General features: G+C 31.0%; 1 protein-coding gene across 1 annotated transcript; it reads right to left on the bottom strand.

The window, feature by feature from the left end:
• Positions 1–441: 441 nt before the first annotated feature.
• On the bottom strand, positions 442–15,648 carry LOC106067979 (coiled-coil alpha-helical rod protein 1-like). The gene is made up of 19 exons (XM_056006722.1): positions 15,541–15,648; positions 13,306–13,441; positions 12,673–12,706; positions 11,963–12,184; positions 10,810–10,985; positions 9,952–10,195; positions 9,441–9,496; positions 9,241–9,328; positions 8,854–8,964; positions 7,303–7,409; positions 6,617–6,729; positions 6,389–6,483; positions 5,874–5,994; positions 4,205–4,275; positions 3,227–3,344; positions 2,937–3,038; positions 2,006–2,157; positions 1,024–1,219; positions 442–602 (listed from the first exon to the last, which is right to left on the bottom strand). The coding sequence occupies exons 1-19, from the start codon at positions 15,629–15,631 to the stop codon at positions 514–516; spliced, it is 2,322 nt and encodes a 773-aa protein (XP_055862697.1). The 5' UTR covers positions 15,632–15,648; the 3' UTR covers positions 442–513.
• Positions 15,649–15,836: the final 188 nt, after the last annotated feature.

The raw sequence follows: 15,836 nt of genomic DNA, 5'->3' as shown, positions 1-15,836 counted from the left end.
GATGACAGTGGGATCAGTTTGAACTTGGAACCTGACAACAGCCTGAAGTGCATATGACCAGGCAGCCATCCAATTATAACATACAGAATACATTTAATCATCAGAAAAAAAACTTATATTTTAAACATTCTAAATTCAATATACCAGACTTTTAAAAATGACACAATGTGTCATTTTGCATTTTAAATCCTGCTATTGAGTAAAATTATTATTCTTGAATAGCCAAGAATATCTTTTTTTACATTTTCCATATGTATTTTCATTGACAATTGTGGTCCCATTTGCAAACATCTTTGAAACTGCATTAAACGTCCCTAAGATCTGGATTCTTTAGAAAGGTCTTCCTAGAACATATTATTTGCCCATCTGGTATGCAGCTGACCTAACCAAGTTAATGTAGTCAGGATTGGTAACTAACCATACACACACACATTTTTTTAATGTAGTTTAAATAAATTTTATTTTATACAAGAAACTATGGTTTGCATATCACAAGGCACTTAAAGCAATGAACTACGATTGATCTATTTCTTCATCACTTTCATCATTCAATAGATCAGCTGTTAACGACTTGAGCTCTTCCAATACATCTTGTACATGTTCTGTAAAAAAAATATACCAGCACTACAAATGTATTGAAAAATATTGTTAATTGAATTATGTTTGAATACTAATATCTTAACACCAAGACTTAATATTCAACCCACTTTTGTGTAACCCTAATTTGGCTGTGTAATAGTTAGTATAAACTAACATATCAAATTGAAAACTAACTATGAGAAATGCTTTTTTAAAACATATTTAAGTCTTGAAATTATAATTTAGGCCAAAGTTAATTAACCTAGAAACTGTACAATAAGTCTAAGGGATCGCCCTAAAGCAAAATCAATAATTATCAAGTTAGACAAAAAGGCAAAGGGTTTTTACTATTTTGGCCACTAATAACTAACATTGGCACAAAAATGTCAAAATATAAAAATGTAAGGGACGTAATTTGTGAGAATAAAGGAACATAACTCTTACCTTTACCAATGCTTGATCCAGGAAGATTGTTATGACTTTCTTCTCTTATACAGTCGTCAGCATTGAGATGTTCAGAGTTTTGAGTTAAGTTTTCATTTCTAGCGTCTTCAAACGGTGCAACAGTCTCATCTAATTTGTACGGTTCTGCTCTATCAGTTTTAAGAGCATGAATTAAACCTTCTTGTTTCAAAATAGCCTGCAACACAGACAAAAAAAAAGGATAACAATTATCTAGGGATATTCTTAGAGAGGCGCAGTAGGATTTTTAGGGCACCCCTGAGTCCACCCAACTCTAACTAATGGGTACCTAAGTTGGGGAAAGTAAAGGCGGTTGGTCGTTGTGCTGGCTACATGACACTCTGCACATTAACCATTGGCCAAAGAAACAGATGACCTTAACATCATCTGCCCTATAGATCGCAAGGTCTGAAAGGGGAACTTTTTTCTTTCTATTCATATTAGGTGTTTGCAATAGAGCCTTCAATAACTAGTGAATGGTCTTCATACCATCTCATGTTTAATAAAAGTGTAATTATACATATTACTATAATATCCTTCAAAAGATTATCATTTTGTTAAGGAGCTGATGACAATGATACTTAACAACATTATTGGCATTGTCTAATCTGTAAAGATTTGGAAGTAGAGGAGAAAATAGAACTATCTGATTAACAACTATAGTCAAACTGTTGAAAGAAATAGTTATCCTGTTTATAGTTTTATTAATAGATGTATGTAAATCTATTTAGGTAGTCAGAATCAGCTGAGGGAAAACCAATGACATAGTATTCTTTAAATCTTTAAAATAAATAAATGGAATATGAGAAAGAAATAATATTCTTTTTTTGAAAGAGCCTCTATAATTTATAAGATAACTATAAATCTGTAGAACTAAAATCTTAACCATAGGCGCAACATTTCCATTTTAAATTTTGTTGCAGAAAGTTACAAAGATAAATGAACATCTTGAGCTTTAACCCACCAGCATTAAATTTCTTTCTTTTTCCACTTTGATCAACTCATTTTGAGTGTGAAGTAGTTGCCTGTTTAAATGGTCTTCAGTCGTCTGAAGCAGCTCCTGATTTCTGGCTAGCTCTCTTGTGTGATTTCGTTCCATTTGCCGCAGGGATACAACTGAATAGAAAAAGTGTAAGGAGTTATGGCATTTACAATAAGTCTGCTGAAAATGATTTATTGAAAACATTAACAAGTAAGTGTGCTGATACAGTCCTAGTATATAGGAGGAAGGGGAAGAAAGCTGCTTGATGTTGCTCCAAACAGCTAGTACAACTAAACCAATGTAGGTGTTCATTTTTAATATAGAACTTTAGATAAACTTGAACTAACTTCTTGACTAAATAATACTTAATATAACTTTTATTAACAAATGTACTCAGATTCAACTTGAAAGTAGATGTATGTAGAAACCAGTGAAATAATTCAAACAACATTTAACTCACTACAAATACACATCTTCACAGTCTCATTTCTCTGGTTAATCTCCTCTTCAATTTTCCACACTAGTCATTAAAATTCACTTCCCCAATTATGCCAGACCACCTAATGGTTTCATCAGAAATTTTCCAGCCTGTACAACCAAAACATCCACCCTACTTTCCCCAGGATTACATCAACAACACTCACATACACTCCATAACACTTCCCTGATAGCCCCATGACAAAGTCATTATCATGCAAAGTTTAAAGTTGAAGAATCTGCCTGTTTAGTCACAGCAGAGTATGTTCTTATTCAAGGAGAAGTAATGAACAGTATTTCATCTGGGTGCATCCATTTGCTCTCAAGACACAAGAAACCATTGACATACAGACATGTCAGCATACTTCTTTCCATTGTATTTAAGATTTACACTGAGATTCATTGGTTGTTCAATCTTGAAAGTAATAATGTTCACCTGTTTTGGCATGTTCTCTCTTGGCATCATTTAATTTATGCTCTAGTTCAGACAGCTTTTTATGCCAGATTTCTTCATCTTTTAGTCTTTGTTCAGCTAAAACTAATTTAGAATCAAATTTGTTAATTGTCACCATCTTTATAAAAAGCCCTGACAATCAAATTGTAAGATGAATGACTAATTTTAAGTCATAATAATTTTACTTGAAACAACAAAAGAAATATATTCACAATAATGCTTTTTAAAAATCTTATAAATATCTTAGTTTAAAATTTAATTTCAGGTCTTACCACTTTCAATTCCTTTTTCATATTTGTGTATCTCACTCTGCGTCTGCTGTAACATTTCATTTTTGTGCACCAAATCTTCACGCAATGACTCTAACTCTTCTGTCAAGTCTGAACATTGCTGTGCAAAAAATGTAATCCTTTTAATCAACCCATAAAATATTTAATGGAGGCTTTTAATCTAGAAGACCCGCTGTTTTGTCTGTTTTAAATGTGTTTTTTATATGATTCAGTGAAATGATGTACAATCTTCATCCCTCAGATGTACCAATACTTTGGTTAAATAATGCAGTGAATGAATTAGTTAATTCTTGATCTCCGTAATTATTTTTCATGTTCTGACAGAATAGTTCTTTTCTCAGTTTTGTACATTCTACCCTGTTATGATTTAACTTCAATAACATTTTTGTTTGTTATCAGAAAACATTATTTTTGGTATTGAATTATAGGAGAATGCATGCTCTTTTTATATAACACAAATTTATGTTTATAAAACCAAAAATTATTTTTATTTAATGGGGTCAAATCAACGATGGTGTTGTTAATTAGGAGAGAAAGAGTTAATGCAATGATGTAGAGACTTAGCAGACAATATGAATTATTATTATAGCTTTTGTATAGCATGTCTTGCATGTGCTGTGTGATCTGAACTGATCTCTTTCATGGACATGAGTAGATATGAGATGTTACTTAGCAAACATAGCTAAGCTTGTGCCATAATGCAAATTAAAAACTCCTAGTCTAAAATCATGAGCCCCCCATTCCAGAATTAGGTAACCAAGCAGTTTTTGTTTTATGAATTTTCATTTTAACAACATCAAGTTGTTTGATTAATTTTGATGTTTGTGGTTGATTTGTATATTATAATCAGTAACGACATTCAGCATTTAGGTTTAACGTCCATTATTAATATGCTTTATTAATATACATAATTTAAATCTCCTTCCATAGACAGACAATGAATGCTACTGTAAAACCAACCTGTGACTTGGTAGTAATGATGGCTTCCAGTTCTTCAACAGTTTTCTTCAGTAATGAAACTTCAATCATATCTACCACAAAAAAACAATTGATATAAAGTTTTTTTTAAAGATTGTTGATTCTGATGTTTAACAAGTTTAATAATTGTTTTTCTGATGTTTAATAAGATGTTTCTGGTGTTAAATGAGTTGTTTCTGATGTTTTTAATAAGATGTTAATGTTGTTAATAAGATGTTTCCGATGTGTTTTTTTAAATATGTTTGTTTTTTAAAGATGTTTCTGATGTTTTTAAAATAAGATATTTCTGATGTTATTAATAAGATGTTTCTGATGTTAAATGAGTTGTTTCTGATGTTTGTTTCATGACATGTTGCTGATGGTCTTTAAAAAGATATTTCTCTCATGTTTGAGTTGTTTCTGATGTTTGTTTCATGACATGTTGCTGATGGTCTTTAAAAAGATATTTCTCTGATGTTTGAGTTGTTTCTGATGTTTGTTTCATGACATGTTGCTGATGGTCTTTAAAAAGATATTTCTCTCATGTTTGAGTTGTTTCTGATGTTTGTTTCATGACATGTTGCTGATGGTCTTTAAAAAGATATTTCTCTGATGTTTGAGTTGTTTCTGATGTTTGTTTCATGACATGTTGCTGATGGTCTTTAAAAAGATATTTCTCTCATGTTTGAGTTGTTTCTGATGTTTGTTTCATGACATGTTGCTGATGGTCTTTAAAAAGATATTTCTCTGATGTTTGAGTTGTTTCTGATGTTTGTTTCATGACATGTTGCTGATGGTCTTTAAAAAGATATTTCTCTGATGTTTGAGTTGTTTCTGATGTTTGTTTCATGACATGTTGCTGATGGTCTTTAAAAAGATATTTCTCTGATGTTTGAGTTGTTTCTGATGTTTGTTTCATGACATGTTGCTGATGGTCTTTAAAAAGATATTTCTCTCATGTTTGAGTTGTTTCTGATGTTTGTTTCATGACATGTTGCTGATGGTCTTTAAAAAGATATTTCTCTGATGTTTGAGTTGTTTCTGATGTTTGTTTCATGACATGTTGCTGATGGTCTTTAAAAAGATATTTCTCTCATGTTTGAGTTGTTTCTGATGTTTGTTTCATGACATGTTGCTGATGGTCTTTAAAAAGATATTTCTCTGATGTTTGAGTTGGTTTGATTTTCAAAGGAAATATAATAAAGTCATCAATGAAATTCAATTACTTAAATCATTAGTGATATATTAGCATCTGTTGATGTACATATTTTGGATGTTCCTTCAGAATTAAAGATGATTACATCCTAGCGCAAACTTCATGCAGGACAGTAGGAGAGACAGCTGGCAGGGTTTAAACCCAGGACCATCTGGACAATGGTTGCCTGGTCTTGCGGTTTGCACGCTGGACTGTTGCTCAGATTTATCAATGGTCCTGGGTTCAAACCCTGGCTGCTCCTATCCCGTGTCATCCTGCAGGAGGTTTGGAGTAGGAAGTAAACTATCTTCAACTCTGAAGGAACATCAGAAACATGTCAAACATTTTGCAAACAATTTAGAGCACATTCCGCATGATAAGGCAGCCATATAAAGGTTATAAATAAAAATTGAGAAAATACTTAGTTTCAAAACATTCTAACATAAGTAACAACACAAGACAGAATCTAGTTCTTACGCTGGTTTTTTATCTCTAGTATTTTCTCCGTCCATTTTGTTGAATCTTCCATCACCTGATTGGTCAGAAGATCTCGTTCTTTCATGACTCTCTCAAGCTCTTGTTCCAAATGGCTATCTGACTGTCTAATTTAATGATTAAAATAAAAAGTAAAGCATTTAGGGTCTGATTAGGTTCCAGATTGTAATTCATTTTGTGTTACTATCACATTTTGAATACTATCTTAATAAACACGAAATAATGACAGCAATATTCTAAACCATTAGATGCAAAAAAAATTACAGATGCATTCCTAATGATTTTCAATTATGCTGTTATAGTTTTTCAAATGTACTGTAAGTTGGATAAAAGTAGTCAGAGTTGAACTAAAAATTTGATAATATTTTAGTTATAATTTAGGGTAATCTACATTTTAAATAAAACATTATCACACATATTTACAACTTTTTTAAAAAACCAAATTCAAATTTAGCTTGTCTAATCCACTATTAAGCCTTAACTATAAAACAAATAACGTGCCTTGGTGTTTTTTCATTAGCTTGTAACATGACAGGTATTATAGCTTCTTTACTCTGGCTGATATCTATAGCTGCCTTTCTGGTTAGTTGAGCTAATAAATGAAATAGACTAGTTTAAATGATAAGTATGTAAAAAAAAAAAGGAATAATCCTACATTAACTAATAGTGTAAAAAAGAAAAGAATACTTTTATTATTTTAAAAGTAGAAATGTCTTAGGTCTAACCTTTAAGTACATCCATGCGACTTGAGGCAAAAGATACTCTCTGACACAAGATTTTCAACTGCTTTGATTTATCTTCTAAAGTCTGCATTTTTTCCTCATATTTTTGATGATGCCTGTTTATGTTTGTTATTTAAAGAAAAAAAATTATCATCAGTAAAGTTTTAGGTTTTTACATACATATCCATACATGAAAAAGATATGGTGGGAAGATACAGAATAAAGGAACAATAGAAAATGTGTCTATATTGTATTTCATAAGCAGTCATAAATCATTGTTTTCTTTGGGTTGAAAATATTTTCTTGCATTAAAAGTTTAGAAACATTATTTTTACCATTTCCTCATTCAGCTGACTAGAAAATATTTTTCTTAAAATAAATTTGAAAAAATACTAAATATAAGCACAAGAAAAAAACTTTTGTTCCCCTGGCAACCAAATCATTAAATAAGAACAATCTGATATAAACTTTATCACTTGTAAATTATGAGTGAGTCTGGTGTGAATGTACACTTTGGTTTCTTATAGTTATAATGGTTTTTGTTTGGTGTAATGCACAAATTGTAAGACAAATTTCCATTATTATTATAACAAAAAAATAAAAAGTTTAAATTTCTAAAGCATTAGTCTTTTTTTTTACACTTTTAAAATATTGTAATGAATCTACAATAGAAAAAATAGGTGTTTAACCTTTTAATGAAGTCTGCTAGAATTCTCATGCAGTTGTAGTTCTCTTTGGTCTCATCATCATATTTCATAGCCACCTTTGTCAGTTGATCTAATTCTGCTTGCAGTCTCTGTATACAGTTAAAGAACATCAGCACATTTCAAATTGGTAGTTCTATTTAACAAATAAAATGAATGTTTTAGCAGTAATTGTGTATTATACATTTACTGCTGATTAAAAAAACAAATATTTGAAAGATATAGTACTTGGGTAACAATATTTTTTTGTATTAAGTTTGATTTCACATTGTTCTCTTTGAAAGACCATAACCAAGTGACTTAGCTAAAAGTAGGTTTCTCTGATTAAAAAAAAAATATTTGAAAGCTATAGTACTTGGGTAACAATATTTTTTGTATTAAGTTTGATTTCACATTGTTCTCTTTGTAAGACCATAACCAAGTGACTTTGCTAATAGTAGGTTTCTCTGATTAAAAAAAAAATATTTGAAAGCTATAGTACTTGGGTAACAATATTTTTTTGTATTAAGTTTGATTTCACATTGTTCTCTTTGTAAGACCATAACCAAGTGACTTAGCTAAAAGTAGGTTTCTCTGATTAAAAAAAAAATATTTGAAAGCTATAGTACTTGGGTAACAATATTTTTTTTATTAAGTTTGATTTCACATTGTTCTCTTTGTAAGACCATAACCAAGTGACTTTGCTAATAGTAGGTTTCTCTGATTAAAAAAAAAATATTTGAAAGCTATAGTACTTGGGTAACAATATTTTTTTGTATTAAGTTTGATTTCACATTGTTCTCTTTGTAAGACCATAACCAAGTGACTTAGCTAAAAGTAGGTTTCTCTGATTAAAAAAAAAATATTTGAAAGCTATAGTACTTGGGTAACAATATTTTTTTGTATTATGTTTGATTTCACATTGTTCTCTTTGTAAGACCATAACCAAGTGACTTAGCTAAAAGTAGGTCAGAGACAAGGAACAACCCCATTGACTAGAAAAAAAAAGTAACTTTTCCCTAGTGTGATATTCAGAGAAGGGTACATTAGATTTGATCAAAAACTGAACTCAACTACATCCGAATGCTATAAGGATAGCTCAGTTGATCTGCCATCTTGTCTCTTGCCTGAGAAATTTCAATTGCCACAGCATCAACAGTTGCTTTATTAATCTTTACAGTGACACCCAATGTCTCCAGCTAGTAGTCTATGACAGTACCCAATGTCTCCAGCTAGTAGTCTATGACAGTACCCAATGTCTCCAGCTAGTAGTCTATGACAGTACCCAATGTCTCCAGCTAGTAGTCTATGACAGTACCCAATGTCTCCAGCTAGTAGTCTATGACAGTACCCAATGTCTCCAGCTAGTAGTCTATGACAGTACCCAATGTCTCCAGCTAGTAGTCTATGACAGTACCCAATGTCTCCAGCTAGTGGCCTATGTCAATACCCAATGTCTCCAGCTAATAGGCTGTGTCAATACTGGTCAGAACACAATTCATACATATTTCATATTTTGATTTTAAAAATTTTTTTCTTAAAGAAAGCTGACCATACCTCACTGTTGTTAGTTTCCATTTGAAGCTGTGCACCTTTCTCCATTAGTGAAAGTTTCAATACTTCACCATTAGCTTCACAGGACTTGAGTTTTTCCTCCAGTTTCACTATCTGTAGATTTTATTATAAAAACACATATAAAAACACATAAAACTGTCCACAAATAAAACAAAGAAAATCAAATAGGAATTGTGAAAAAAAAATTATAGAAGAAAAAAAAAAGTTAAAATCACAACAAATCTTTTCTAATCAGAAATTCAAACTAATAGAAAAGAGTATTAATTGTTTCTTTAAAGTTTTTACTTAATCTCATGGGGATTGAAAGGGTTACTTGACTCTGAAAAGAAGCAATTAAGTAAAGAAAAAATTATTAAATAAACAACTTACGGTTTGTTTACACTTATTAATGTCATTTTTGTAAACCATTTCTCCAGACTTCTGCTGCACTATAAGAGCAAACACTTTTTCTCGCCACCTAAACAATTTACAAGCTATATTACAATTCTGAGTTGACAATCATTATAAGAAAATATTACATATTGCTTAAAGATTTAATGAAACTTAAATGGATTGAATAGATTGACTACCTTGTCAGCATTAAGTTGTGCTGTTTACTAGAAGAGTTTGATCCTTCTGTTTTAGACTGAAAAAACAAGCACATTTACAAGAACGTTTTTAAGTTTCAACAATTGCCCATGACGCTGTAAAATACGACATTTAATTTAATCATCATTATATGAATAAACCAGTTATCATACTCATTGTTAGATTAATTTCTTTCATTTCAAATAAACTACTTTAAGTAGATGCAAGTGATTTGAATTATAGCATTATAGTCCTATTTCAAGTTTTACTCAAAAGATGAGAACTTATAAAAAAAAACAACAGATATTTCTGATGTGAAAAAAAAAAAAGAGTTCCTTATGAAAGACTGGAGATAATTAACCAATATGAACCCCAGGAAATGAAACATATATATCGAGAGCTTGTGTTGTTATTTTGTCTTTAATTAAATAAAAATCAATTCTCATATATAGGAACTTCATACTTTAAATAATATAATAAATAAAAACTTCAATGATCTTTAACTATACTGACCTTGCTCAACTCTGCTTCCTGAATAGTTAATATATTACTGAGGGCTTTAAATCTGACTTCTAACAATTCCAGCTCTGAAATTATTTTTTGGTTCTCTGCTTGAGCTATTTTTAGCCTGTTCTCCACCGTCTCTTTCTCAACCTTCCACAGCCGAGCGGGTTTGTTTGACATTTCTGTTTCACCGATATAGGTTTTTAGCTGTATCAACTGGAGTGCTTGATCTTCGATGAGTTTTGACTTGTTTCTAGTAAAGACATTGCATAATTTTATCACACAAATTAAGAATAGAAAAAAATCATGTCCATCCTTTAATAAAAAACAATTTATTAAAATGGTGATATAAATAAAAGAAAGTCAACAATAATTAGTCAAGAACAATCAAGTTAAATTTCCAGCAATAAACCAAAATTAGTTTGAATGAACAGAATAAAGTAAAAAAAAAACAATTAAAACAGCTTCAAATATTTCTGTCTTTAAAGATTAGTATTTTCACTGTACATTTTTGCAAACTTTGTTTGTAAGTTTCTTTGCTAAATATTCAAGTCTTTTGACCATTCAGAACAAAATTTCTATCTAGATTTTAGATTCAAAAAAAGACACAATTTAAATAAAAAAGAATGTCACTATTTGTTTTGCAAGATGATCAACATTTCTATCCAAAAAAATGTCCTAACAGTTGAAGAAGTAGACATGGGTGCAGAGAGCAGAAGGCAGTTAAATGTCCTGATAAAGTCTGTTAATTTGTTGAATTTTTTAGGCAAAGAAAAAAGCTATAATGAATTATTATATAAAAGTAACAGAAATATATTCATTAACCTAAGAAATATGAATAGGTGTAAGAAAAATATATTCATTAACCTAAGTTCAGTTTCTTGATGTATTAGTTTCTTTTCAGACTGAATCATAGCTTCTTCTAGCTCTTGATTTCTCAAGGAAAGAGTTGATTTGTTTTTTTCCAACATTTCTCGTAAATGTAAGCTTTCTAAATTGGATTCTTCAAGTGTTCTTTGGAGTTCACTGCTCAATCTGGAGTACTGAAATCAAAATGAAATAAAAACATAAAATAGTTTGTATCCATTAGGACTAGATACTCTGACTTGTGCCATAAGATAGAAACACAAAAAGTAAAGATAGGCCAGTGTTAATTCAATGCCATTAAGGTATCTGGATAGCAGTAGGCAGTGTTAAATAAAACAATCAAGGAATGCTTGAAAAATGGACCAGCTCACATCCCAATTGCAAGAAAAAGGATGCGTATTATATGCTATCTTGAAATGACCAATGCATAATTTTTCGACTCAGAACCGGACACAACAAGAGAACATATGTTCTGGAAGCTTAAAGTCAGGACGAGCGAACCTGCCCTTGTGGAGCATCCTCAGAGAATGCTGACCATGTCCTTCAAAGCTGCTTACTATATCAAGAGGCCCAAACAAGACTCTGGCCCCAAAACCTTCCTACAGAACAAAAACTACATGGAGAACTGCCTGAGCTGGAAACCACTGCGCAGTTTATCTCAGATATAAGATTACTGATCTGAACCCTCTAACATGTAAAGTGAGAACAAAGAAGAAGAAGCTTAAACAGTTATTGCACCTTAAAGCATCTTTTAACTTGCCTTTTTTTTATCGTCTTAAAACTGATATTAAAATGATGTAAAAAAGACAAACAGTATAACATTGTTTTTCTGTTTTACATGTTTCAGATGTTCCTTCAGGATTAAAGATTATTACAACATAGTCCAAACCTCCCTTAGAAGGCAGGTGATAAGGTAGGCAGGGCTCAAACTTGGGACCAACAGGACAACAATCATGTGTATGCATATTTTAGGATTCAAACCTAGATACGTCCTGAGTTAGAATGATTACAAGAAAAGCTGATCAAGTCTTAAAATCATTCAATACTTTAAATAAACCATTTAAAAAGCTCATTTTTAAATGAAAATTTTTGCTGACAAATGTTATTAGGTTTGATTGTAAGTTACACATGAAATCACATGATAAAAACTTACTCTAAGTTCAAAATCTTCCTCTTGTTTTTCAAGCTGCTTTTCTAAATTCTTGACTTCAAGTTTGTGTCTATCTTCAAGTAGTTCCACTTTTCTTTCCCACTCCTGCAATTCCTGGCTATAGCCCTGTCGACATTTCAAGAGATCATTTTTCAATTCTATAATCTCCGCAGCCTGATGTTTGATCAGCTCATCTGCATATTCATTATGTGGACTAGTAAATGACTGGAGGAGAAAAATGTTTATACAAGAAAATGAAATAAATACAACCAGAGCTTCTTCAAAAATAAAAATACTTGGGAATTTATTTCGACATTGTAATGTGGTTGTTTCATATTTATTTTTAATAATTAAAAATGTACTTTTCAGATGCAATCTATAGGGCAGATTATGTAAAGGTTATTGTTTCTGTAGCCCACGGTTAACCAGGTGGGTGTGACGTGGCCAGTACAAGGACCAACTGCCTTTACTTTTACACAATTAACATTAGGTACCCATTAGAGTTGGGTGGGCTCAGTGGCACCCTCCCTAAAAATCCAGAAATTCTAAGTCCCAGTCTTTACAGAGATTGAACCCAACAAAGTTTTTAAAAAAATATAGTCACAAAATATTCCATTAGAATTGCATTCTCTCTCAACATTACTCTATAGAACTGTATAAATATTTAGACATACTACAATACATTTTTTAAATTATAAATTTAAACCACAAACCTCATGCTGTCCATGGCTTTGAAATAGTATTAATCTGAAAATATGCATCAACAATGAGTAGAAAACTTAAGAAACAAATGTTACCAACTTTAAAATAAAATGTGATTAAATTTAATACAAAAAAAAAGCTAAATGTTCATTTAATTTACATTCAGCCATAAGTGTTTCTGTACCTGCATGTGTGTGTGTATGCATGCACACGCGCATCCGCACATATTTATATCAAGATGAAATACCTAAAAGCGGGAGGCAACACAGCAATGAACTGCCTTTACTTCCCCAGCATATGTTGAGTATCTAATACGTTAGGTAACATAAAAAGCTTGAAGTTCAAAATCCAAATTTTCACTGGGATTTGAACCAGAGATCTCTAGGTTTAGAAGTCAAATGCTTTACCACTCAGTCACCATTCCCCATGGAGGCGATAGTAACATAGATTTTATAGACAAAAAGATAAGTTTTAGTTTATGATAGATTATAGTTTCTTAAAGACCTTGTCATTTATATAAAAGAAATGAAAAGAATACAAAGATATTGAAGATAAGGTAGAAGGCAACATTTGAGATGGCAAGGTATAAGTGAAGTTAGCCAACTAATTTCTTTAGGTTAAAACAAAAGGCAATTAAAACTTACTTTAATTTGTCATTTTCTTGTTGTAACTTTTGAATTAATTCTTTCTCATTTTGAAGTTTCTTATGGCCTTGGACTTGTTTAACTTTAGGCTTTTCAAATTCTGATGGTGGAATCAGAAATGGTGTAGATCTAGATGCTGTTTGTGACAGTAAAGAAAAAACAAATATATCAAGAAATGTTATAAAACTGTATTTTTAAAAAAAGGGATTGTATTGGTAATAATTATTTAACAAAACATTTACAGGGCTGTGTTTTATGTGCTTCATACTGTTGTGCTGATGGTCCAGAGTTTGCACCCTGCTAGCTTAGTACTTAAAAATTAATTTTTGTTCTGAAAGAACATCTGATACTTATAAAGGAAGATGTAAAAAAAAAAAAAAAAAAAATAGCAATAGCTTAGCAGGTAGTTAAAGTCTGAATTAAGGGAATTATTTTGCTGAAGCTTTAATAAAACAGTGGGTGTATTCCAAAGGATAGTTTAAAATATATTGGTTATTCTTACATTTCCATGTCTAATCAGAATTATGCTTTTCAAGCCTCTTAAGTGTCATCTTACGTTCTCTATATTTTAATTTATTTAATAATATTTTTATAATTATTTTTCAATGTTAGATTTAAAAATTGTTCTAGATTCTATTTCAAATTTGAAAAAAGAAATCAGTGAAAATGCTTAAATTTAATCATCTTCTTTTTTGAAGTAACATCTGTATTATATAAGATAAGATAAATTAATAAATATATAATGTAATATTTTGAACTCTCAAAGATCTGTGTGCTTTTTGTGAATGTATTCATGTCTGTATATTTGTATTCATATATTCATGTATTCTGCCAGTTGATTGTCTCTTTTGACTATGTTAACTGCTTCTTTTTCTGTTCACTTAGTTGTAGAGAGTTTTGTTTTATATGAATATAAAGTCTTATTTACAAGGGCTTAATTAAAATTAGTTCATTTTAGTATATCATGATTTATTCTGGTAACAAAATAACAAAGATCATCATGATTTTAAGTAGAGCTAGATGAGATCATGAGAAGCCTATTTGAATTACTCTATAACACCCAACTAAGTAGATTTAGATCTATATTCTATACTATAATCATTAGTATTATGTCTAGTAGATCTATTTCTCATTTGATCATGGATTGAAATGGCCTTATAAGTGTAATTGCAAATAACAGAAAAGTAAGGCTGATGGTAATGCAATGCTTGATTATCATGGTAAACCAGGTAGATCTATCTAATGAGATAGAATCTTATCAATTACAGGAAGACAGTCTTTCTTTCATCCAAGATTAGGCTCTTCAACACCATAATTGTTAGACCTATACTTCTTTATAAAGCATACTTATAAAGCAGAGATACAAACTGGAGAACAATCCAGATATTCATCAATACCTGCCTCAAGAAAGATTCTTATGAACTACTTATATATATATAATCTTTTTATATAATACAGACGTTACTTCAAAAACGATGATTACGTAGTGGCCAGACAAGATCTTGAATGAGGAACTGTGGCAAACGACAAAGCAGTCTAGCCCATTGAAGAAGATATATATCCTTCACAGATGCCGGAGATGGGGCCACACCCTTCACAAGCCTCCATTCAACATCACAAAACAAGCCCTCACCTGGAATCCCCTTGAAAAGAAATAGGGGGAGGGGGGGCGGGGGGCTCAGAAATACTATAGTAATACATGGTGCTGAAATTTGGAAGCAGATGGAGAGACTGGTTAGTGGCCTATGCTCCAGAGAAGGAACCACAGGAATGAATGAGACAAAGACTAAATCATTGGATTATGAAAATGACCATTTTATATGGTTTTCCTGGCTGATGATAATAAAAATCATTACGGACATAATATAATATAATAATAATGATTCAACCTAATTCAGGCAACGGTAACCCCATTCCATGCTCAGATTCCTCAGATGACAGAATTGGTCAGATGCTCTATACTACTCTAACTTCAATAATAAATAATACTTTTTAAATAGACATTAGTCGGATTAGAGTCATTAGACTGATTAGTGATAACACTAACACTATAAATTAGTATAATAATACAGTGACATACAATCATAATCATGTAACATTATCATCATTCATTATCATTATTTATTATTAATCATTATAGACGAATAGACTTATAGAGCTAGATAAATAAGAAGGAGCATTGCACGAATTTGTCCTAACAAATGACATAAGAAATGTGTCTTTGACTGAGTTTACTTGATCTAGATCTATGGATTAATGTATGCCTACGTTCAGAATGAAATGCTCCGCTAAGAAAATCTGTGGGCTTGTTCAAATTAGAAGCCATCTTGTGTCCAAGCACAACTATTTTCAAGTCGTAAAAGAATATCTAAAATTATACAACAATTTCATTGTATTCTTAAAAACATTAAAATGATAAATAGATCGTTATCTAAATAACTAAATAAAGAGGTCTCTATATACAATAAATTACCTTAAAATGATATATCTATGTAGATCTAGATCTTATTTTAAATAATTTTACTTCATAA

The sequence above is a fragment of the Biomphalaria glabrata genome, chromosome 12, assembly GCF_947242115.1.
Source record: "Biomphalaria glabrata chromosome 12, xgBioGlab47.1, whole genome shotgun sequence".
Taxonomy (NCBI): Eukaryota; Metazoa; Mollusca; class Gastropoda; family Planorbidae; genus Biomphalaria; species Biomphalaria glabrata.
The sequence above is the reverse complement of the archived record's forward strand: the minus strand, read 5'-3'. Positions and strand labels throughout refer to the sequence as shown.

Bases quoted from the DNA above. Each gene is read 5' to 3' on its own strand.
- LOC106067979 (XM_056006722.1), bottom strand. From the start codon at position 15,631: ATGGCTTCTAATTTGAACAAGCCCACAGATTTTCTTAGCGGAGCATTT. The intron at 7,410-8,853 runs GTATGGTCAGCT...AACTGTATACAG, and splicing joins TGGAAACTAACAACAGTGAG to AGACTGCAAGCAGAATTAGA. The intron at 603-1,023 runs GTAAGAGTTATG...TTTTTTTTACAG, and splicing joins TGGATCAAGCATTGGTAAAG to AACATGTACAAGATGTATTG.